Here is a 26,203-nt window from a genome sequence, read left to right as displayed (position 1 = left end):
CCCTTTTCCACCCTCTCCTCCCCTCACGCCCCTTCCCCACCTCCTCGCTCCCATTCCCCCAACCCCTCCTCCCCTCAAGTGCCTTCCCCATCTCAACCCCACCCAAACCCCCCATACTCTACCCCCAAACCACCCATACCCCACCACACCCCACACCCATACCCCACCCCCAGACCCTACCCTCAAACCAGTCACACCCCAACCCCCATACCCCACCTACCATCCCTCACACCCCACCCCTCCCTCTCCCCTTCCGCCTCTTCTCCATGCCCCACCTCCTCCACGTCCCCCCCCCCCCTCCGCGACTCTACCATCACTCCATCCACCCAGCCTCCGCTCTGCCCCATCCGGTAGCAGCCAACGACAACTTGTTCCTCCACCCCCGGAGTTAGGCGTCAGCTCCTGGGATTCCCCTTGCCGTTCTCTCTCCAGCAGGACTGAGGGATTCCTGCAGCAAACACCTGGCCACACAGAACGGGGGAGCAAGTGGGCGCCTCTGCAAGCAGACCCTGCCTCTCTCTGTTCAGCCGCTCATCCATCCGGAGGGTCCTCGCCGGCCACCCCGTCTCTTTCTCCGGTTCGTGCGGACCAATGTGAGCAGTAGCTGGAGCGTGGAGCGCGGAGAGAGGCAAAGCAGAGCCGAACGGCACCGTTCACCGCCGCTGGACTGTACCCCTGCCCTTGGCGTGTGCCGTGGTCGGGAAAATGAACCAAACCGCAGGCGTTTCCAACAATGTCAAATGCTCCTCCACCAAAACCGTGAAGGTAAGAAGAGCAGATTATTTTTTCTTCTACTTTTTCCCTCTCTCTGTCAGCCCATCACTCTCTCAGATCTCTCTGGTTTTCCAGCATTATGGATGCAATTAATATAACGCGGACAACTAATCGCTGCCTCACTCACGGCAGAGTTAGTGCAAAATGTTTATTGTTGGTGTGCATCTATAGTTGTATCTGTTTAATCTGTAGTTGTTTCTTTTCCACGGCTTTAAGCTTTCTGCAGCGCTGACCGGTCTCTGCTGTCGACTTATGGGTGTCTCCGGCGGAATTAAACGCCACATTTGCCGGTCCTGCTCTCCGGCGATTGTAATTTTAATGACTAATTGGACGAATGGGAGTATGGGGGAATGTGGGTCCCCGCTTCAGAAATCTGTGTTTGCTGAAGACCGCGGGATCCACCTTTGCTATGAGCCTCTTAGCTGGTTGCAATACTGAAATCGTGCGGGCTGTAGTTGGGTTGGGTTTGAGGAATGGTGTCTGATTTGGGGAATGCCGAATCAAAAAGAAAGTTACAATTAAAGTTCTATAAATGATTAGTTTGCATCACCTCTCCATCCTCGTTTTTAACACCTCCGCCCGTAGTAACTTTTGCAGTGAGAACCAGTACAGTCGGTGATCTGTGTATCTCCACAAGAAGAGCTGCGAGAGCATTAAAGTTGGGCTGCGACGGGCTAGCATTGGCGGCCGTTCAGGTTGGCATACTTAAAGTAGAACTTGGGAGCAGATGTCCATTTCTGACTATCTCAAGCACTTTGCATTGGACTTTCACGCTGACGGGATGTCAGTACCAGCCGCTTAATGTATCTGCGTATTAGATCGAAAGCAAGGCGTTGACAAATGATGCAACTTGCAAAAAAAAACACAATAGCCCGCAGGATTCTCCACTTGCCGCTAAATTAGAGCTGGCTGAGAAATTAAGTAACAGGCTGTTTCGCTGAAGTTCGGCGATCCTCAAGGGTTAAGTCAAAATGCTGAAGTAGAAAGCCTAGGAGATCCTGCAGAGTTGGAATCTGACTGCTTAAACCATATGGAGCATGGTGCTGTAATCCATTGAGTTATTAACGGGTTAAATCAAAACAGCCTTGTCACTCATCTCCTCAATGAGTTTTGGATAATGAAATAAATTAAAGATAATTTAGATAAGCCAGACCTAATTTAGAAATCACTTCATTACATGGAGGTTGATTCTTTCATAAGAAGCAATAGATGCTTGCATACATATATGTATATACTAATCTAATTTAAAAATGTGTATATTTTTTGATAACCATCCTTTAAAAAGGATAGTGGATAGAACTGGGTATAGGTTAGTCACAATTGTCTTCATTGAGTAAACTGGTTCCTTTGTTCTTAAGTGCATTCTTATTGTAGGATCAGTTCAGAAGAATGCCACTGGTTGTTGTATTGGTTAAGTTGGAGGGATGCCAGGGTAGCATTTAAATGGAAGTAATAAGAGGATCTTCTGACAAATCTCTTTGCTCTGATGCCATTTTGAGGTGGGGCAGGCAAGGTAGAGGAGATGTTCCAGACTTTGGAACTATAGTTAAGTTCTGATACAGTTTGCACTTTAAATGCAGTGAAGTTTTGTTGAGTTAGATACTCTCGGGAAAAGAGAAAGCCAAGCTATTTGAAAGCAATGAAAGTAGAAGATAATGTAACACAAAGTTTGGTCAGTGTAACTTATTCTAATGGACAGGGTCTTCAGAGGTAAGAAGTGATAAGTGAATGCTAAGCACATAGACAGATATGGAGAAACCATCTTTTGAAGAATTGAAACAATTAAGCATCTCACTGTTGAGCAGCACAAAGGACTTCAGCCAGTTGTAGTTCAACCAATACTTTGCACAAATATTGAAGGCTGTCTTTCTTACTGGATGGTGAGTGAAGGAAAACAGATATCTGAGAGAACAGAGGTTGGGAAGGGGACACTGAGGGACTTGAATATGTCTCAAGTGACTGATGGCTTCCAATGGCCTTTCACTGGCAAAACATCCAAAATATATATCTGAATTATCTATTTATAATTTAACATTGCATTATACTCTTTTATAATCGAGCATGGGAGGAATTTCTATTATTCCATTTAGTAAACATTTTATGATTTTAAGGTTTAAGCTTGTGTATAGTTGCAGGGCAATGTTCTCAGACTGATAATTTTATATTATAAATCATGCCAGCATAGATGTGATATCTAAAACTTTCAAATAAAGTTTAAAAAAATAACTTGGAGAAGGTTATTTGTCCAGTTCTTTGTTTATGGATTATTAAAAAAGGATGTAACATAACTACCCACCAGCATTCAAAGTATCTGTGATTTGTAAATAATTTGGTATCACTGATCAATTCATTCTGCAAGCTCTGTAGTCATACTCTTAAGAAGTCATATTCACTTAAAAACAAATTCTATAAACTATAAATTAGATTAAAGATGTTCAGTTTGTATTTAAGCTGCATTATATATATTGCACTGGGTTGAAGTTGTACAGTATATAATTTTTGTTTTAGCAATATAAATTAATGACTGCTCTTATTGTGCTATTCCCATTTCTTCTCCCTACCTTATAAACATTACATGATTAGTTCTGATCAATTTGGTCTAAGCAGTTAGTTTCCTGTCAAGAATTTCCTCGCTCATAATTGTATGTGTTTGGACTAATTTAACTTTGATACTGTTATCACTAAGCATTTGCAAGAATTCAGTCAATAATTGTGGATTGTGATCTTGTCTATTTTTCACTGCCTGCTGCTTACTAATCTCTTTTCTGTTGCTCAGATTACCTCATTTTCACAACAACTAAAGGTTACAGTATGTCATAGTAGGTCAGTTATATGTGTAAGAGATTTTTCAGGTATCAATTTTAACTTTTTATTTTAACTCTTGGTGTCATTCAGTAGAAAAGATCTTGGATTTTTGTAAAATTATTACCTCACCAATTTGTGAAAACAATCCTGAATCATTCTTGAGTTATTGTCACCACGTTTTCTTTTCTATTAAATATAGTGCTGGTTTATTGACTGATTGAACATTTTAAATATAGTGAGAAAAATAATCTCTCCATTATATTATCATGGGAAAAGCAGATGGTATTTATTTAATATTGTGTGAAAAGTCTCATGCACAAAATTGCTGGATATTAGTTCGAACTTGTGCCAGAAATGAATTATTTCCATTATAAATGAATCTTTCTTGCAATAAAATTGGTCATCTCCATCTTAATATAACTGTTGACTGGAGTCTGAGGGCATGAATCGTCTTTCATGTAAGTTTCCATGGTGCTACAGGTAAATACACTCAGTAGCCTCTTTATCTGGTACAGGGGTGGAACCCTGTTGTGGTCCTCTGCTGTAGCCCATCCATTTTTAGGTTAGATGTGGTGTGTGTTCAGGTTGTAACGCGTGGTTATTTGAGTTCAGAATAAGAATCAGGTTTGATATCACTGGGATATGTCATAAAATGTGTTGTTTTTCTTTAGCAGTACAGTGCAACACATAACAAAAACTATGATTTGCAATAAGTATAAAATGTAATGCAAAAATGGGGGGGGGGAATAGTGAAGTAATGTTTATGGGTTTATTGTCCATTCAGAAATCTGGTGCTGAAATGTTCAGTGTGTGTCTTCAGGCTCCTGTACCATCACCCTGATAGTACCAATAGGAGGACATATGCTAGGTGATGGGGCTCCTTATTATGGATGCAGCACTTTTGAGACATTGCCTTTTAATGATATGCTGGATTCTGGGAGGCTAGTGCCCATGATGGAACTGACTGAACTTACAAGTTCCTGCAGCTTTTTCTGACCCTGTGCAGTAGCCCTTCCATACTAAATGGTGATGCAGCTAGTTAGAATGCTCTCCATGGAACATCTGTAGAAATTTGTGAGTGACTTTGGTGACAAATCAATTCTTCTTAAACTTCTAATGAAATATAGCCATTGTCGCGCCTTCCTTGTAATTGCATCAATATCTTGGACCCAGGATAAATCCTTAGAAATGTTGACACACAGGAACTCAAATCTGCTTTCCCTTTCCATTTCTGATCCTTCAATGAGTGTGTGCACCCTCTACTCCACAATCAATTCCTTGGTCTTACTGATGTTGAGTGCAAGGTTGTTGCTGCGACACAACTCAACCAGCTGATAGATCTTGCTCCTGTAACGCCTCGGCATCACCATCTGAAATTCTGTCAATAATGGTGTCATTGGCAAATTTATTGATGGTTTTGGAGCTGAGCCTAGCCACACAATCTTGGTGTAGAGAGAGCAGTGCAGTGGTTAAGCATGGATCCTTGACATGCACCATTGTTGATTGTCAGTGAGGATATTGACACAGGATGTTACTGTTGCCTTCTTATGAGCTTGCACTATTCTGGCCATTCTCCTCTGATCTCTCTCATTAACAAGACATCTTCACTGGATTTTTAAAAAAATATTTTCACACCATTGTCTGTAAAGTCTTGAGACTGTTGTCCACAAAAGTCCCAGGAGATCAGCAGTTCTGAGATACACAGATCACCTCGTCTGGCACCAACAATCATTTCATGGTCAGAGTCATAGTTAGATCACATTTCTCCCATATTCTAGTGTTTGGTCTGAACAATAACGGGGTTTCTTGATTATGTTTTCATGCTTTTATGCATTAAGTGGCTGTCATGTGATTGGCTGACTAGTCATTTGCATTAACAAGCAGGTGTACAGGTGTACTGTACCTAATAAAGTGGGCACTGAGTGTATTGTATTTCCTCATACTTTTTTTTGTAATATGTGGAATGGCTTTTTTATGATCTTCTAACTGATGTCCAAGATTTAGGAGCTGAATGTATTATCCGCAGCAAGAGCATTGCCCTGATTTTGTACTTACCAATTTTACCTCTAAGGGCGTGGTTATGTATTCACTCCATTTAAATAAAATGATGTTGACATAAATAAACTGCATTTGAGCTTCAATAGGGTAATACCTCTGTAAACTGTAAGCATTTAATTCAAAAATTAATGCTAAATTTAATGTAATGTAAAATTAATGTAAGTTCTCAATATTGAACAATTAACCTTACTATTGTCAGAAAAGTTAGTGGCATCGTTTGCTGCTGATGATGGAATAAAACTTTTCTTTCCATCCTGCAGAAGTCCAGCCTTACTTTTAGGTCACCAAAGCAGCAACGAGTCTGCTGTTTTCATTACCAATAACAGAGACTTTGTCAGTTCTGTAATGAAACAAAAGTTGATGTTGGATAACATGGAGAACGCAGGACAATTGATGGGCAGTTAGTCCAAGAGACAAAGTTATGAGGAGGATGTGAAAAAGAGGAGAATTACAGGTAATTGAATGCACTTCTGAAAGTCGGAGTAAAGAAAAGCTGAATAAATGGGCTCAGTTAGAGGAAAGCAGAAATCCAGATTGGCTTAAGATTGGATGATTTAAGAGAGGAGGGATTTCAGAAGAAGAATGAACATTTAAACGCAATTTTGCCATGAAAGCCTGAAGACAACTATCACAATTTCAGGACACCCTAGAATGCTTTACCCATCTTGAGCTTCACCCATCTGAAAAATAAAAAAAACTCTGCATCCAATTTTACATCACCATTGTACAGAACAGATAATTTTTGTTACACTGAACTTTGACAAAGCTTGGCAAGGAGACTAGTGAAAAGGTCTCGGCCTGAAACGCCAGATATTTGTTCCCATCCATTGATGCTTCCTGACCTGTTGAGCTCCTCCAGTACATTGTATGTATTGCTCCAGATCTCCAGTATTACTTGTCTAAGTATCAAGGAGTCTAGGGAGAATTTCTCTGCTGTTTGAAATTATGCCGTTGAATTTAATTTATATTAACTTCCAGCTGGTGGGATTTATGTTACATAGCTTAACTGAAAACCAGTTGCTTTAACATTATACTATCCCTTGCCTGCTGTTGTGCCATCCTGAATTTCTGTGATTGTGCCTTTGGTACTTGAGCGCCGTTCACGGAACCACAATGGGCAATCTTAGTGGCTCTCTGAGTGATCATCATTGCTCCAAAACACAGTATTAGAAATCTTCTTTCAGTGGCATTGTATTTTATTTTTATTGGACAAATATGTTATAAGAACAATCTGGTTTAGTTGTCATAAGGATCAACAAAGTTGGTGAGAAACGTAGCACAAACGCCATGGTGTTTAGAGAAAACAAATTAAGTTTACTCCAAACCCTTAATTTTAGGACTGATGTAATGAAAAAAGTTAAATGGGTAAAGTGTTTTAACTTATTTCAGACAGTGTATGAGAGGGGTGGGTGGGAAAGAGTTTCTATTTTTTTTTACGTTTGTTGCCTTGTTTTCTTGTTGTGGCTTGTGTTGTTCTGCTGAACGTTGTGGATATGCTATGTTGGCGCCAAAATATGACACTTCCTGGCTGCCCCCCAGTACATCCTTGGGTGTGTTGGTTGTTGATGCAAGCAATTCATTTTACTAAGCAAACACGAGGAAATCTGCAGATGCTGGAAATTCAAACAACACACTCAAAATGCTGGTGGAACACAGCATGCCAGGCAGCATCTATAGGGAGAAGCGCTGTCGACGTTTCAGGCCGAGACCCTTCGTCAGGACTAACCGAAAGGAAAGATAGCAAGAGATTTGAAAGTAGTGGGGGGAGGGGAAAATGCAAAATGATAGGAGAAGACTGGAGGGGGAGGGGTGAAGCAAAGAGCTGGAAAGGTGATTGGCGAAAGTGATACAGAACTGCAGAAGGGAAAGGATCATGGGATGGGAGGTCTCAGGAGAAAGAAAGGAGGTGGGGGGGAGGAAGCACCAGGGGGAGATGGAGAACAGGCGAACAACTAAGTATGTCAGGGATGGGGTAAGAAGGGGAGGAGGGGCATTAACAGAAGTTAGAGAAGTCAATGTTCATGCCATCAGGTTGGAGGCTACCCAGCCGGTATAAAAGGTGTTGTTCCTCCAACCTGAGTTTGGATTCATTTTGACAATAGAGGAGGCCATGGATAGACATATCAGAATGGGAATGGGAAGTGGAATTAAAATGTGTGGCCACTGGGAGATCCTGCTTTTTCTGGCGGACCGAGCGTAGGTGTTCAGCGAAACGGTCTCCCAGTCTGTGTCGGGTCTCACCAATATATAAAAGGCCACACTGGGAGCACTGGACGCAGTATACCACACCAGCCGAATTCATTTTACTGTTTGTTTTGATGTAAGATGGAAGCAGAATTAGGCCATCTGGCCCATTGAGTTTATTCCATCATTCCATCACGGCTGATCCCAGATCCTACTCAACCCCGTACACCTGCCTTCTCACCATCTCCTTCGATGCCTTGACCAATTAGGAAACTATCAGCTCAGCTTCCACTCTAAATGTACTTATGGACTTGGCCTCCACTGCAGTCTGTGGCAGAGCATTCCACAGATTCACTACTCTCTGACTAAAAAACAATTCCTCCTTACCTCTCTTTTAAAAGTTTACCCCTGAATTATGAATTCTGAGGCTGTGCCCTCTAGTTCTGGATACCCCACCATAGAAAACATCCCCTTCCACACCCACCTGATCTAGTCCTTTCAATAGACCGTAGGTTTCAATGAAATCTCCCCACGTTCTTCTAAATTCCAGTGAGTACAGGCCCAAAGCTGCAAAACACTGCTCATATGTTAACCCCTTCACTCCCAGAATCATGTCTGATCCATTTTTCCTTTCGGCTCCCAATTTTTTTCCAATTATGTTTTCAGATGTGATGTAATCAGTGACAGTGATAGGTAATGCTTTTAAAATAACCCAGGAACATGAATATTAAGTTTGAATCTTAATGTATGAATTTGCAACATAAAGCAGCTGTAAGAAGATCTACAGATATTATACATTTAATGGATTTTGTCTTGAATTTTCCACTTGTCTGAAATCTACTGATTTATCGTTCAACTAGGAGCCTGCTGTTTTGAAAGCAGATACCTATCTGCGAGTGTTTCACCAGGTTTTGCAGTTGAATCAGCGAGTTGTGCCTGTCTCTTGCTTCCTTTGATCAGAGGATTTTTGTTACAGTCTTGCTGGGTCAGTCCATGTCCTTGTCTAAATCAATGCTGGAGAATGCTTGTATAACTGAATGTGTCAAATACAGCGGAATATTTATTAATGTTCATCTTGCAGTTATTTTTTGTTTTTTTTTTAAAGCATCTGGGCCCGTTTTTGTGGAGTGAGGGAGAAAAGTGAAATATTTTTGCACAGATGTTGGCAGTTTCAATGCAATTTAGGATGGTGGTTTACATCTCCCCTGATACTTTGCTTGTAGTGAGTTGGCAGATCAGATCAATTGTCCTCTGATAGAAATATGCCAGTCTTCATCTCACTGTATTTAAAATGCCAATCACCACCGGCAGCAATGTCCCAAATAGATATTTGTATTTTGAATAGGATTTCCATTTATTGTTTAAACAAAAATGTTATGTTAATTTTAGGTTCATAAAGAAGATATCAGGATTGATACGTTGAAAAAAAACTTAAGGAAGTTCGATAACTAAATATCCAATTTTAAATAGCTGAATGAACAAATGAAGCTTAAGAGCTGATGCGGAAGTTTACCCGATACAAGAGAAGCAAAGGGAAATAGAGCACACAGTTTATTATTGAAATATTTAATAATGTAAATGTAAATCATTTAATTAAAATATTTAGATTTTGTTATTGATACTTCATCTATCACAGGGGTTCCCAACCATGGGCCCCTACCATTAACCAAGGGGGGTCTGTGGATCCCAGACTGGGAACCCCTGATCTATCACAGTGTTAACATCGCTTGTGGATCCCTTGAGATTTAGCAGGTTCAACAGCTATGAGGCAGGAGCATGTGGTGTCATCTTGTTTTTTGCTGAGTATTATTGGTAGAGCACCACAGATGTTGACTTGTAGTATTTTCCCTTAAACTGGACCACAGCTGGTGTGTGATGGATGTACATTAAATCTTGTAATGCAAGGACGATTTCAGGATTTAGCCTGGTGATTACACGAGGCTATATCAACCGGGTTCAAGAACAGTTATTTCACTTCAGCCATTAGGCTTCTGAACCAGCATGGACAACTTCACTTATCATAACAATGAACTCATTCCACAACCCGTGGACTCACTTTCAAGGGCTCTGCAACTCGTGTTCTCAGTTTGTTTGCTTGATTGTTTTTCTGTTTTTTTTATTTATTGTGCTTGCACAGTTTGTCTTTTGCATCTTGATTGTGTGTAGTTTTCCCATTGAATAAAATGTATTTCTTTGTTCTACTGTGAAAGCCTTCAAGAAAATGAATCTTGATATATGGTGACATATATGTACTTTGAACTTTCTGTGTAAGGCAATCAATGAGTTGCTGCTGTACTTTAAGATTAGGTTGAACGAGCCAGGGTTTTTCTGTTTGGAACGAAGGAGAGTGAGAGGTGACTTGATAGAGATGTGAAAGACGATAGAAGCTTAGATTGGAATGGATAGCCAGAGACTTTTTGTCAGGGTGGAAATAACTAAATACCAGGGGCATAATTTTAAGGTATTTGAAGGAAAGTATGGGGGCATTGGAGAGGTAACTTTTTTTTAAACACAGAGTGCTAGCATGGAATGCCCTGCCATGAGGCAGATACATTAAGGACATTTAAGATGCTATTGGGCACATTGATAACAGAACAAATGGAGAGAAGGGTTAAATTGACCTTAGAGTAGATTAAAAGATTGGCACAACATCATAGGCTGAACTGTGCTATGAGCTGGGTTTTACAGAAACTCAAGTGACAATATAAGGAGATTCTTATAGCAAATAAACTTTATCAATGTTCTATAACATAGCATGCAGCTGTCTTTCTGAAGGCCTGGTACAGTAAACTGTGTTCTGACTTTGGTCCATAAATTTCCAAAGCAGGTAAATATTTTTATGTTTACAGTGGATTATATGGAGCTAATACATACTTTCTTTCAAGTTTTTGTAAGGTGATGAACTTGAGCTCGCAATCTCTTCCAGCATATTGAGAGATGATGGACCTCAGACCTCAGTGTTTTCTGTACTCTTGCATACAGATCACATGGACACACATTCTTCTTAAGGCCAGGTTGCAGTAGATGTGGAGAAGGTGTTACCATTAGCAGGAGAATCTAGTGTCCAATGAAACAACCTCAGAATAAAGGGACATCTTTTAAAAACTGAGATGGGGAGAAATTTCTTCAGCCAGATGGTGGTGAATCTGTGGAATTCATTGCCACCGATAGCTTTGGAGGCCAAGATATTGGGTATATTTAAGGCAGAAATTGATAGATTCTTGAATGGTAAGGGGGTGATAAAGGTTACAGGAATATGGGGTTGAGAGAAAAATAGGGTTAAATGGTGGAGCAGATTTGATGGGCCAAAATAGACTTGTTACAAAAACATAAGGTTATTTTGCTGTATCACATATCATAGCTTCCATAGTGTAGCGGCGAGTATAATACCATTAGAGTGCCAGCAACGCGGGTTCCAATTCCCACTGCTTTCTGTCAGGAGCTTATACGCTCTCCCTGTTACCATATGGGTTTCCTTCCAGATGCTCGACTTTCCTCCCACATCTGAAAGACATGCAGGTTAGAAGGTTAATTGATCCCATGAGTATATTTGGGTGGCGCAGACTCATTGGGCCAGAAGGGCCTGTTACCGTGTTGTATCTCTAAATAATTTTTTAAACAATGAGGTTAGAGTGACTCCATTGGTGAACCTCTGTGCCTTTTCTCATTTTTTTCTGAGCCTATGGTGTGGTTTGTCACTAGTGCAGGCATTAAAACACGGTCTGTTGGGAGGATTTAAGAGATCCCATTGCACTGTCCTGACTTGGTCTCTGAACTGATCCCGTGGAAGTCACACTGTCTGGATACTTATTACACTTATGTTAGTGGAACCTTACTATGGATATGCCAGCAGGAGCATTGTTGCACTATAACGGCGTCGTTTACTCAAAAAAAAAACTCATCAGCCGTGATGGGATATCTTGATATCTTGGGATATCAAGGTCCATTCTCTCAAGGACAGCTTCTGTCCTGCTGTTAAAAGACCATTGAACACACTTATAAAATGGATCTCACAATCCACCTTGTCATGGCTTTGCATTTTATCGTCCGCCTGCACTGCACTTTCTCTAACTATAACACTTTATTCTGCATTCTGTTACTGTTTTCCCTTGTACTACCTCAATGGATTGTTGTACTGAAATGATCTGTATGGATAGCATACAAAACAAAGTTTTTCACTGAACATCAGTATGTGTAACAATAATAAACCCATTTAACAACATAATTTACCAATTTAATGATCTGACTTGTGTCAAGTTTGTTGATGGATAAACTTGTGCAGTTTCTGAGAATTGGAGGATTTTAGCTTTTTTAGGGGGTGTCATGATTGTAAGAGGTGAGCAGTAGAGAGTGGATTTGTGTCTTTTTTTAATATTCTTTAACTGACAATGTCAAAATAATCAGTTTCAAAGTTCTGGAGGAATGTTTGGTGTGATTCATATTGTGATGGTTGAAATTTGTACAGTATGACAGGCACCAAATACAACAATTCATAATTTACTGATGGTCTCTGAAAGGACAGTGTCTCTGATTATTTCTGCTGTAATGCAGTAATGCTATGTTGCTTTTTTGCAGACATCACTGGTGATGTCATCCTTTATTGTCCGTCCCTGAACAGAACTGGGGGGCGGGGGAGGTGGTTGTTTAGAGTCATAGTCCAGAAACAGGCCCTTCAGCCCATCTAGTCCATGCAAGGTTTTATTCTGCCTAGACCCATTGACCTGCACCTGGAATATTTTCTTTAATATCCCTCATGTCCATGTTCTTATCCCAAAGTCACTTAAATGTTGAAATCGAGCCTGCATCCATCACTTCTGCTGGCAACTCGTTCCACTCTCGCACCACCCTCTGAGTGAAGTTGTTCCCCCTCAGGGACCCCCTTAAATATTTCACCTTTCACCCATCATCTCTTGCACTTTGTATTTTTCGTTATAGCTGGTCGTATTTCTTTTTGTCCCACTGTCACAAAGCAACAAGTTTCATGACACTAGCTAATTATAATAAACCCGATCATGAGTCGACTCTAGTGATGGGTATGTAGACCATAAAGGTGAGATGAGGTAGGGATAGTAGATTCCTTCTCTGAATGACGTTAATGAGCCTGATTTGTTATTTTTTTAAACGACCAACCATAGTTTCATGGTCACTATCAGTGAGTCTCACTGTTTATCAGATTCTTAATGTATTTATTTCACCAGTTGTCATGGTGGGATTCAGACACGATTTTCTGGATTAATGTGGCAATATTCTTGCTTCTGGTTTAATAACATAATCAGCGCAGTACCTTTCCTAACACAGTGTGAGGTTCTTCAGGGAAGCCAAGGGGATGTCAAACTACCACATTCCTGATGCTGTGTCAGTTAAGTTTCAATAATGTCACTCTTTGTCTCTGAGTCAGTTGTAATTGATACCAGGGTGCACCGGTGCAAGGAACTGCATCATTCCCGATAAGATTCCTACTCCTGAAGTTGTTTCTCACGGGGATAGTGGTAGTGAAGAGGTTGGATTCGTATTCTTGGGGTGAAATGTCCATGATCCATCCCAAGAACTTGAATACAAAATCTGGGTTGTTACTCCAGAGACGTATGGTGGGTGTGCTGGATTGTGACAAGTTCTGACATTTGACTCAGATTCACTTATTTATCACTTGTACCTCAACAAATGGTGACATGTCCTTTGCATTAACAAACCAACAGGAAGCAATATTTAGAAGAACAGAAGTTCTCTTAGTAATACTTTTCACTCACCCAACATCAGTGAAACAGATCATTTGGCCGTCATGTTGCATTTTATGGCAGATTGCTGGGTCCACCTGACTCCTAGGTTTCCGTGATTATTATAGTGACTGTATTTCAGAAGTGTTTTTTTTAATCTTCAAGCCTATTTCAAAAGGCTCCGTGTGAATACAAGTTATTTCCCTATGATTATTTCAATCATTCCTGATTTTCCAACAGATATATCATCAGAGTTCAAAGTAAATGTATTATCTAAATATGTACAGTACTGTGCAAAAGGTTTTTACTAATGTGTATATTAGTGCCTAAGACTCTGCACAGTACTGCATTTTGGTTAAAATGGGGTGGTTGACAAACAGAGTACTTAGCTTTGCATTAGCTCAGTAGTACTAGTTGTTATTTGGTAACTGGAAAGACATAATATGCACCACTGTGTAAAAGTCTTATTTCTCTCTCTCTCTCTCTCTCTCTCTCTCTCTCTCTCTCTCTCTCTCTCCCTCTCCCTCTCCCTCTCCCTCTCCCTCTCCCTCTCCCTCTCCCTCTCCCTCTCCCTCTCCCTCTCCCTCTCCCTCTCCCTCTCCCTCTCCCTCTCCCTCTCCCTCTCCCTCTCCCTCTCCCTCTCCCTCTCCCTCTCCCTCTCCCTCTCCCTCTCCCTCTCCCTCTCCCTCTCCCTCTCCCTCTCCCTCTCCCTCCCCCTCTCCCTCTCCCTCCCCCTCCCCCTCCCCCTCCCCCTCCCCCTCCCCCTCTCTCTCTCTCTCTGTATTTGCCACCAAATACTATCCGTAGATTCATTTTCATGCTGCCATTCACGATAGAACTTTGACAAGTTATACTTATGGTTGAAAGTCCTGAACCTGGTGGTGTGGGACCTAGGGCTCCTGTACCACCATCTCCCAATGGCAGCAGTGGGAAGACAGCATGGCCTTGGATGCTGGCGGCCCCTGATGATGGCTACTGCTCTGTTTGTGAATGTGCTCAATGGGTGGGAAGGGCTTTATCTGCGATGAGCTGGGCTGTGCCCACCGTTTTTTTTTGTAGGCTCACTGTAGCTAACATCACCATTGATAGCTTGGACCTCCTATGTCAAAGCATAATGCATAAAGTTGGCTGAAATCTCTGGCCTTGGTGACCATTTGTTGAGAAGTGATTTAGATTGCAGGTCTGCTGGACAGCTTTTTGAACTGGGCATCAAAATGATGTACTGTAACAAGGTAGATATAAATCAACTCTCAAAGTAATTATTAGTACATTGCATTCTGACAATGTAAATATGTAATTCTTGACCTTTGTGACCTTCCTGTTAATTAACATGATGTGACAACTTAAGTGTTTTTAATTTATTGTTGAGGGGAAAAGTCTGAAAGGGACAGTAATTAGTATTGATTTAGATTCCTACTGTTAAACAGAGTATATGTTATCGTGAATCTTGTTCAAAAACATTATTACTGCACATAAAAGATAACAGGGACTTTATTTTTAAGTGATGTATGGTTATGCAGTTTGCTGAATTATTTAGTTGGACACAGATCCTTGAAAATCCACACATAAACCAGCTAAAATGGTGTTAAAAATAGAATTGAAGTCATTGGTATTGAACTATGGAAACTAACATACTGTCACTACTATGAAGTCCCCCAACACCACTGGCTAGAGAATAATTTCATGTTTCAAACTTGTACATTGCAACCTGTGTTATGAGGGAAGATTAGTGAAGCAGAAATGACGTTTCCTTCAGAAAGTTTTAGTAAAAGTAGTAAAACCCATGAATATTGAGAGCCTAGATAGAGCGGATGTGGAAAGATACAGCACAGTCTAGGACCATAGGGCAGAACCTCAGAACCCCTTTAGAACAGAGGTGAGGAGGAATCTCTTTAGTCAGAGGGTGGTAAATATGTGGAATTTATTGACAAAAATGGCTGTGGAAGCCAAGTCACTGTGTATATTCAAAGCAGAGGTTGATGGGTTCTAGATTAGTAAAGGTGTCAAAGGTTTTGAAATTGAGAGGGATAATAAATCAGCCCTAATGGAATGGCAGAGCTGACTAGATGGAATGGTGGGGGCAAGACTAGGCCAATGTCTTAGGGAAAGAGTAGGAAAGAAACCATTTCCTTTGTAAGTAGATTGATATCCAAGGGATATATATTTTTAAAAAACCCAAAAGAAACTGAGTGGATGTGATAAAGAATTACTTTGGAGAAAACCTTAAGATTCCGAAAGTGCTAATATCAAAAAACAAAGTACAGGTAAAGGGGATTTGTATTTCAGAGGGATTTATAATTACAGAGAAACATTTCAGTGTAGGGCTCCCTCAGTATTTTTCCCTTCTCTTTTTGAATTAGTTATTTAATTTAATTTTTGTTTTTATATGTACTTATTGCAGTTTATAGTTTTTATTATTGTGTATTGCAATGTGCTGCTGCCACAAAGCGACAAATTTCATGACATATGCCAGTGATGTTAAACCTGATTCTGATAATGGAAAAGATCTTTCACCAATGTGTTTATTTTTATTTATTGAGATACAGCATGTAACAGGCCCTTTCAGCCTTTCGAGCCATGCGGCCCAGTGATCCCCTGATTTAATCCTGGCCCAATCACAGGACAATTTACAATCACCAATTAACCTACCAACCCATACTACTTTGGACCTTAGGGAGGGGGGATCCGGAGCACTAGGCGGAAACCCACCAGGTTACGGGAAGAATGTACAAACTCCTTACAAGCAGTAGTGGGAATTACAGGATTGATGGGTTATATTGTCTCCCGTTTTGTATGGTAAATGCAACGTGTTTTGTTCTGTAGTTCCCAAGTAGTGTGACAAAATGGCTAAGTTAATGGATTAACCATCAGAGTTCTGGAACATTGATTAAGAGACAATATCTCACTGTGGTGACTGATTCTCACTAATGAAAACAAAGAAGTTACTAGATTCTTATTAAAACAATAACTCCTGGTTCTCTGATGTGTTCATAAAGATACCTGCTACCCTTTCGAGCTCTTGCCCATATGTAAGTCCAGAACTACTAATGTTGGTTTGTGGCTGCCTGTAAGAAGACAAATCTTAAGGTTGTATAAGGTGTACATACTTTGATAATAAATGTACTTTGAACTTTAATGGTTGACACTTAATTGCTACTTGAATTCTTAGGCAGTTAACAATGGACAATTAATACCGATATGGCTGGAGATTTCAACAGCCAACATATGAACAAACTGCAAAGTAGAGCCAGTGACTTTACTTTTTAAGGAGTTTGAGGAGAGTTATCAAACACTCTAGCAAATTTCTGTGGATGTGCGGTGGAGAGTATTCTGGTGTGGAGGTTCCAATGCACAGGAAATCCGAGAGGTAGCAGAGGGTTGTAAACTCACCCAGCTCTGTTGTGGGCACCACCATCTGCACCATTGAAGACATCTTCAAGAGGCAGTGCCTCAAGAAAGTGGCGTCCATCATGGCGGACTCTCACCAGAAGATATGTGCCTCCTTCTTGTTACTACCATAAGAGAGGAGGTTCAGGAGCCTGAAGATCCACATTCAATGATCCATAAGCAGCTTCTTCACCTCTGCAATCAGATTTCTGAATAGTCCATGAACCCATAAAAACTTCATACATCAGCCAATCATGTGACGATAACTCAATGCATAAAAGCATGCAGACATAATCAAAAGGCTCAGTTGTTGTTCAGACCAAACATCAGAATGGGGAAGAAATGTGATCTAAGTGACTGAATGATTGTTGGTGCCAGATGGGGTGGTTTGAGTACCTCAGAAACTCCAAAACATCTAGTCAGAGGGGAATGACCAGACTGGTTCAAGCTAAAGGGTAAATGACAGTAACTCAAATAATCAGATGTTACAACAGTGGTGTGCAGAAGAGCATCTCTGAATGCACAACACGTCAAAACTAGAAGTGGATGGGCCACAGCAGCAGAAGACCATGGACATACCACTCGGTGGCAATTTTATTAGGTACAGGAGGTATCTGTAAAGTGGCCACTGAGTGTATAAAGGCTTCCTTTGCAGTGTAGTCTGAGGCAGGTATGGATTTCACAGCTCAGAAGCTGTCTCCAGCCGCTGATACATTGGTACCTGATGCAGATTCCACATACCATGAGCAGGAGATTTGATGTGCCTGGGTTATACAGACTATGAACATCCATTTCAGTCCTCAGCTAATGCTGACTTGGTTGCATGGTTAAAGACTGTCAAGCCTTTTAGTTTCTGAAATCCCTCTTTTGCCAAATGGTGGTGCAGTCCAAGACTCAAGTCATCTGAGCAACTTGAGTGTTACGGACTCAGCAACAATAAATATATGAGTGAGGCAGGGTTTTTTATAACAAATAAAACATTTATTAAACACTGAAAAACAAACCACTCACGTAACCAGAAGTCAGCTGCTGTGCGGCAGCTTAAACAGTTCTTAAAGCGATGTTGCAAAAACAGTTCTTCAAAGTAGTATTGCAAAAGTTCAAAATGCTTACAGTCCATTAAGGGAGAGACTTTATAAGATGATTTAAATTCTCTTTTTTCACGTCGTCTTGCTGCGGTTCCCAGTTGAACTATACTTTTCCCACGAAGAATTTACGAAGATGAAAAATGAAACAGCTTAAAGGCACTGACCTTTCCTTTACAAAACTGTACTCAATCCTTTCTGCTATTTCACAGGGATTAACACTAGCACAGTCAACGAATTCCTTCTGAATGAGGATCAAACAAGGTCGAACCTATTTCACCATCAAAATCAACTTTCCTCGATCTTTTAACTCCCGAACTCTGATCTTCACTCTCCACTGATTCTCAACTAGCAGTATTATAAAGAAACTGCTGGCAATGACCTTTTAAACTTTAGGCATTAAATAAAACTCCATCTTTCAACCAAACTGCGTCATAATATTGAACCACGCAGTGGCATGAAGTCAAAATGGCAAATCCAGCCACGAACTGCCCCTCTTCACAGGGAGGGGACTTCCTTTTATACCCTGTAATAAATAAATAAATAAATAAATAAATAAATAAAAATAAAATAAAATAAAAAATAAAAAAAAATAAAAAAAAAACAAACAAAAAAAAAACTGTCACATGACCTCTACTGGTGGGAAAATGACGTCACTCCACCATCACAAGACCACTACCTCAAGTCCAGTATAGCTTCAACACCTGTCACGTGACAAGTACACCACTGTCACGTGTCACGGGTACGTAACATGAGAAAGAGAAAGATCAGCTTTATTTGTCACATGTACGTCGAAACGTTGAAGCATACACTGAAGTGTGTTGTTTGCATCAAATGAAATCGGCAAGGATTTGTTGGGCAGCCTGCGAGTGTTGCTACACTTCTGGCACCAATGTAGCGTGCCCACGACTTTCTAACTTTAACCCAGGCATCAGTGGAAAGTTGTAGGTAACCGGAGGCATCCAGAAGAAACAATACGCAGTCACGGGGAGAACGTAGAAACTCATTTCAGACAGTGGGAGAGCATTATGCTAGCCATTACGCAATCGTACCATTCACCCCCCCCCCCCCAAACAGCTTGATACCTTTCATTATATTTCACCATCAGGTAGATGAGAACTGTTTGCAGAACTGCAGCATGTAGTCTTGTATGCTTTTTGCACCAAGCCAGCTGTAATGTGCAGTACACAGAAAATGCTGCAGGACCTCAGCATACATCTATGGGGAGAAATAAACAGCCAACAGTTTGGGCCAAGACTCAGCCCAAACCGTCAACATTGAAGCTGCCTCTCCTGTTGAGTTCCTTCTCCAGCATCTGCAGAAGTTCTCCTGCCAGTTGTACGGTAATGTCCTTGCTGTTCTGACTGAACTCAGCCAACTCAGCAGAAGCTGAGCAATAAAACAGCAAAGTTGATTGTCTGTCACAATATGCCTGGTCTGGGTATTCAGGACTCAGCAGGCGTATGAACCAGTGACTGGAGTGGAGATGACCTAGTATGTAGAGCTCAGTATTTGAGGTTGGGAATGTACAAAGGAGTGTTATGACTCAGCAACTAAAGCTTGGATATCCGTTGTAGTGCAAGACTTGACTCTTGTGTCTGGGATGACCATGGAGTGTATGACTCAGCAACTGAAGCTAGGACGCACGAGGAGTGCATGACTCAGCTGTCGAGGCTGGGATTATTCATGGAGTAAATGAGTCAGCAACTGAAGCTGGATGTCCAGTAGGTGTATGGTAGCTGCTGAAGCCAGGATGATTGGAAACAACAGTTTACTACACCCTGGTTAAATTTACCTGGCTGTTTGGGAAGTAGAAAGTGATTTTGGAATGTACCTGAGGGTTCACTGATGGAAAATAGACAACTAATTACATAGATGCAAGAGATTCTGCAAATGCTGGAAATCCAGAACACACACAAAATGATGGAGGAATTCAGCTCAGGCAGCATCTATGGAGGGGAATAAGCAGTTGATATTTTGGGCTGAGACCATTCTTCAGGACTGGAATGGAAGGGGGAAGAAACCAGACTAAGAAGGTGGATAGAAGGGGAGGTGTACAATCTTGCAAGTGATGAGACCAGTTGACGGGAAAGGCGGATGTTTGGGGGATGGGCATGATATGGGGAGGTGGGAGGTGATGGGTAGAAGTGGTAAAGGGCTGAAGAAGAAGAAATATGAGAGGAGAGTGGATAACAGGAGAAGGGGAAGGAAGAGGGGCACCAGAAGGAGGAGATAGGCAGGTGAGGAAAAGTAAAGTAGTAAGAGGGGAACCAGAATGGGGAATGGAAAAGGAAAGAAGGGAGACAAGTTACTGGAAATCAGAAAAATCATGTTCATACCATCAGGTTGGAGGCTACCTAGCTGTTCTTTGAGGTGTTGTTCTTCCAACCAAATAACATAAATTGCTCAAAGTATTTTATCTGTAGAAGTAGTTCAGGGGTATGGAGATGATTTGGTTAGAAGATTTGACACGAGATGGGGAAATCCCCCACCCCTCAAAGGTTTTTACAGGAGCATGCCAGATTTTTTATGTTCAGTTTTTTAACCTGTATCAATAATTTGTTCCATTATTATACAGCAATTTGTTGATTTAAACAACAAAACATTTTGGTAATCATGGTAGATTAAGAGTGATGGTTTGGCAAGCTGAAGAAAAATGTGATTCTGGGTGTGAATTACTTACTTCATGGGTTTAGCAAAATGGCGGTTAAGGACTGGGTTCATGGTCATGGCTTTGATTTCATGGAAAATATTCACCCAGTATCATATGCTAATTACCAGTGAGTCGAGTTGAAGGCTCTCAACTCGAATTGTCAATGCTGCCTGATTCTTTTTTTTGCTCCTTATAAGTGAGTTCCAGATATTGTATGCTTGTGTGTGTACATAAGAGAGGGGGAAATCATCCTTAACTTTAAAGTTCCTTCATTTCACCTTAAATCAATGTCCTTTTGTTTCTTTTTTTTTTTTACATATCTTTGCCATGTAGTGACTGAATTTGCACATAATACTCCGTATGGTCTAACCAGTGGTTTGTAAAATTGCAACCTTTTTTTATGTGACATGCCCTGACCTATGAAAGAAACTGCTTTGTGCATCCTTCACCACCTTATCTGCGTGTTGCTACTTTCAAAGCACCATTGAGTTTAACCTCAAGGTTCAACTGTTGATCAATGATACTTACAATCCTTCTATTGACAGTATATGTCTCACAGTTGATGAATGCCATTGCACTGTATGCCTTCTTAACCACACAGTAAACCTGCACAACAGTTTTGAGTGTCCTATGGACTCGGACCCCAAGATCCCCCTGATCCTCCACACTGCCAAGAGTCTTACCATTAATACTATATTCTACCATCATATTTGACCAACCAAAATGAACCACCTCACACTTGTGTGGGTTGAACTCCATCGGCCACTTATCAGCCCAGCTTTGCATCCTATCAATGTCTTGCTGTAACCTCTGACAGCCCTCCACACTATCCACAACGCCTCCAACCTTTGTGTCATCAGCAAACTTACTAACCCATCCCTCCACTTCCTCATCCAGGTCATTTATAAGAATCACAAAGAGAAGTGGTCCCAGAACAGATCCCTGAGGCACCCTACTGGTGACCGACCTCCCTGCAGAATATACCTTCTACAACCATTCCTTGCCTTCTGTAGGCATACAAATTCTGGATCCACAAAGCAATATCCCCTTGGATCCCATGCCTCCTTACTTTCTCAATAAGCCTTGCGTGGCGTACCTTATCAAATACCTTGCTGAAATCCATATACACTACATCTACTGCTCTACCTTCATCAATGTGTTTAGTCACATCCTCAAAAAATTTAATCAGGCTCGTAAGGCATGACCTGCCTTTGACAAAGGGCTATGGGTAACCCTAGGTAATTTCTAAAGTGTGTACATGTTCGGCACAGCATTGTGGGCTGAAGGGCCTGTGTTGTGCTGTAGGGTTTTTAATGTCCTACCTCTGTCTGACTCCCCAAAGTGAAGCACTTTGCATTTGTTGGGATTAAGTTCTATTTTCCAGCATCCCACCTAATGTTCCGTTTAATCTATATTCTGCTGTAGCTTTAGATAACATTTCTCACTTATTACTATACGACCACTTCTGTCATCCACAAAATTGCTAATTACGCCTCCTACATTCATATCTAAGTTGTTGCAACATATCACAGACAATAATCATTTCAACACTGATCCCCCAAGGTACACCAATGATGAAATAATTCCAATTAGAAAAGCATACTTTACCCTCTGCCTCCTCATCCAAAGATAATTTTGGATCTAAATATAAACACAGGAGTTTCTGCCAGTGCTGGAAATCTAGAGTAACACACACAAAATGCTGGAGGAACTTGGCATGTCACACAGCATCTATGGAAAGGAATAAAGAACTGACATTTCAAGCTGGGACCCCTTATCTGGACTCATTGGTAATTACCTTATGAAATTTGGTGACTATTTTCTTTGTGAATATTTTCATAATCCTTATCTGCTAATTTACTAAACCTATTGAGTATTTTTCAGTAATAATTGAGTAATATTGCAAATGTATTGATTAAGCATTCTGTGTTTACATAATGCATTGTGGGTTATATGTAAAAGTACATAAATGGCATATGTTATTGCACCACCACGTCATATCTGCATGCCTCGCTTAAAGTAAAACTAAACATGCAAAAGTTATCAACCCAGTTCTGTGCTTTTATTTACTTCGATCAATTTTATGTTTTGGAGTTACAAAGGAGTGGCGACAAGGATCTTTTACACAAACCTGAGACAATGATCTATTTACTGAAGCGCAGCAAGACATTTGAGTTTAAATAAATAAGCAGAAAATGGAAGAATTCATGGGTTGCTAAACAGTGAGTACCAGGTGATAATAATTATAAATTTAAAAAGAGCAGAAATGGCTGGCTGCATTGGAAAGATAGACACATTCAATTGCACAAAAGATCACTGGCTGCTGTATACGGAATGAATTGAGCAATATTTTGAAGCCAATGAAATAGCCAATGAGGAGCAAGTGCCAATTTTGCTGAGAATAAAGGCATACAGTTTGCTTAGTTTAACTGCTCCATATAAAACAGCTGAAATGAGCTTTGCTGATATCACAATAATAATGCGGGAATGTTTAGAACCAAAACCATTGCTGATTGCAAAATACTTTAGATTTCATAAGTGGAATCAAAAGGAAGGGAAGCCTATTTCAGCATATGTGGCTGAATTGAAGTCTAAACGTTGTCAGTTTGATAATGGGCTTAATGATACACTGAGAGCTTATTTAGGTTGTGGACTAACAAGAAAGCATTCAAAAATGGTTCCTAACTGAAGCACGACTTTCATTTTAAACAGCAGTTGAAATAGCTGTATTACTAGAAACAAGAAACAGTTGTAATTGAGTTGCAGTCAGGAATGAAAGTGAGTGAGAACAAAATTGCAATATCTAAACAGAAACTTGCCTGTCTGAACAACTGGTGTTATCATTATGGCAAAGGCTCACATACAGCAGAACAGTGCAGATTTAAAGGTAAAACCCGCAGAAAATGCATCAAAGTAGGACACACACAAATAGAGCATGTCAGGCAGACAAAAATAAATAGACGGCAGAGGGAAGAGAAAAACATAAAAGGACAATTTGCAGTTTCAAAAGACACTCTAAGTACATTTATTATCAAAGTATGTATATATTATACAACCTTAAAATTTGTGTTCTTGTAGGCAGCCAGTCACAAAACAAAGAAATCCAAATATATAAAGGTTGTCAAATACCTAATATGCAGAGGGAAAATAACTAAACAAATCATGCAAAGAATAAAAGTAAGCAAATAGCATTTAGAATGAAAATGACTCCTCGGACATGAAGCCTGTACCAGGCCCACAGACTCAGTGCAGCTCAGAATGGAGTAAGTGTCTCGGAGAAGTGAACAGAACCAGCTCAACCATTGCCTCTGGTCCCAACACCGTACCTTTTTCAATCCCTTAGACCTGGCATTTAAATCATCCAAGTATCAGGTCAGTCCTTGCTATAAGACCTGGGTCCTTTTGCATTGATACACTCTGGGCCTAGACCCACCACTATGTTTTGGCCCATACCTGACTTTTCCAAATCGGCTTGGTGCTTGGATTGATCAAACCTCTCTTTCAGTTTGGGTAAACAGGCCTCTAATCTGTCTCTCCTTCACTCCAACTTTGCTCTGCTCTGCCTGTCCCAACATTGCCTCAAATATGCCTCGACCTCACCCTGACTTCACCTCACATATGTATGTGTCGAACCTTTGACTCCACCTTGCCTCTGTTTGCCTCTCCATTGTTTGTGGTGATCGTTTAGCATAATTATTTTACAGAGAATGTATTATTAATAATGTATTTAGTTCTATTCATTGTCTTGTTAACCACCAGTAAGTAGCCGCAGTGCCATCTTAAGCGGGAAAGGCACTAATTTGCATGCTGTTGATGAAAATTCTAAGATATTGATGAGAGTGACACAGGTCTGGCTAACCTTATGATTTACAATGTGTAAACTAACAATTGATAAGCAATAAGGCTTTCAGCAGAAGTGAGTGGCAAATAATTAAAATGGAATTGGAAACTGACTCGGCTATTTCAGTCATTCCACAAAATGAGTTTGAATGGCATCACAAAGATTTCAAACTGAAACCTGCAAATATTCAACTAAGAACTTATATTGGAGAAAAGATGACCCCTGTGGGAATGACACTTGTAACAGTGGGGAAAACAACAACCAACAAGCCACATTGGTCTTGCATGTGGGGGAAAAATAGGAGAGCAGCATTATCGGATCAAAATTGGATGAGACAACAACAATTTGATTGGAGATCCATTCATGATTTGCATGTTCATCTCCTGCAATACTGTCTACTAAAACTGGAGTAAGAAAGGTACTGGATAATGCAAGAGCAGTGTTTAAGGATGGCTTTGGAAGACTCAAACTTGTAGAGTGTGTGTGTAAATACATATAATACAGTGTGTGTGTTTGTTTTTATATATATATATACATAGAGAGAGAGAGAGAGAGAGAGAGAGAGAGAGAGAGAGAGAGAGAGAGAGAGAGATGCATTCTATACTGAGTTGGAGTTTATAGCCAAGCAGGGAGGAGTGTTGTGTATTTAATATTTGAATAATATTGTAAAATATTATTTGATTGAGCATTCTTTGTTGTTTACATAAGGCATTGTGGGTTATATGTAAAAGTACATAAATGGCATTCGTCATTACATCAACACGTCATGCCAGTGTGCCTCGCTTAAAGTAAAAATGAGCTTACAAGTGTTATCTCCCGCCTCCATGATTTTTTTATTTTGATCAATTTTATGTTTTGGAGTTACAATACCTAACACATCCTATGAACTCATGATAAATAATTCACATCCAGAATCATGTTTTTTTTTTGTAAGCTTGCCAAATCTCACTTTAATCTTCTGGCCCTTGTGACATTTAACCTTATCGAATGTCTCAGGAAGGTCCAGAATGTTAGAATTCTGTAGGTTTCTAGGAGAGCCCCTCTCAATATTCTAAACCACGGTGAATAAAAAGTTATTGATCTAATTGCTCTTTATTCATCAGTCCTGCTGTCCTGGAATCAGTCTAGCAAACCTTTGCTCAAATAGCTTTCCAGTTAATCACCCAACAGGCAATTCATTCCAAACAATGTCTTTCTTAATGATTGACAAGCCATTCTAAATATGAACAAAACAATCTTCAAAACACAACTCAGTCTGATCTTTGTCTAAAGCAGTTTATTATACTGATTAAGAAATAGTGACCATTTGAAGCTATCCATTGATTTTTAATTTCGTTGATGTTCATAATTGTTACTTTAGTAATATGTGACACTTAAATACCAATAAATATATAACCTGCTATTCCGTGTTCAGCAGTGTGACTGTGTTCACTTAGAATTTTCAATAAAAAGAAATTACGTTCTGCTCAATTTATCTTTTCTTGCAAAACTTCTATGGGACAAAATGGGAAAACAAGTCATAAATGCAGTGGATATATAGATGGCATTAAAACAATGAGAACTACTGGTATCATTGAGGTGTCTTGGCTTGTACTTCAACTGTAGTCATTTGATGAGTACTTTTCATACGTTGATGGAAAATAGAAGTTTGGGTTATTAAAAATCTATGGATAAAAGGTGTCACAGATGAATAATGCAGATC

The 26,203-nt window shown here is 40.3% G+C and overlaps 1 protein-coding gene across 1 annotated transcript in view; it reads left to right on the top strand.

Annotated features, from left to right (window-relative positions):
• The first annotated feature begins 388 nt into the window (after positions 1-388).
• The window catches only part of dpp6a (dipeptidyl-peptidase 6a), a 1,522,610-nt gene continuing 1,496,795 nt past the window's right edge, over positions 389-26,203 (top strand). Inside the window, exon 1 of the mRNA XM_073054906.1 lies at positions 389-765. Within this exon, the coding sequence (XP_072911007.1) occupies positions 706-765 (60 nt within the window). The 5' untranslated portion in view covers positions 389-705. The remainder of the gene's footprint in view (positions 766-26,203) is intronic.

Source organism: Hemitrygon akajei, chromosome 8 (genome assembly GCF_048418815.1).
Source record: "Hemitrygon akajei chromosome 8, sHemAka1.3, whole genome shotgun sequence".
Lineage (NCBI taxonomy): Eukaryota > Metazoa > Chordata > Chondrichthyes > Myliobatiformes > Dasyatidae > Hemitrygon > Hemitrygon akajei.
Note: the sequence above shows the minus strand (reverse complement) of the source record. Positions and strands in the feature narration are given on the sequence as shown.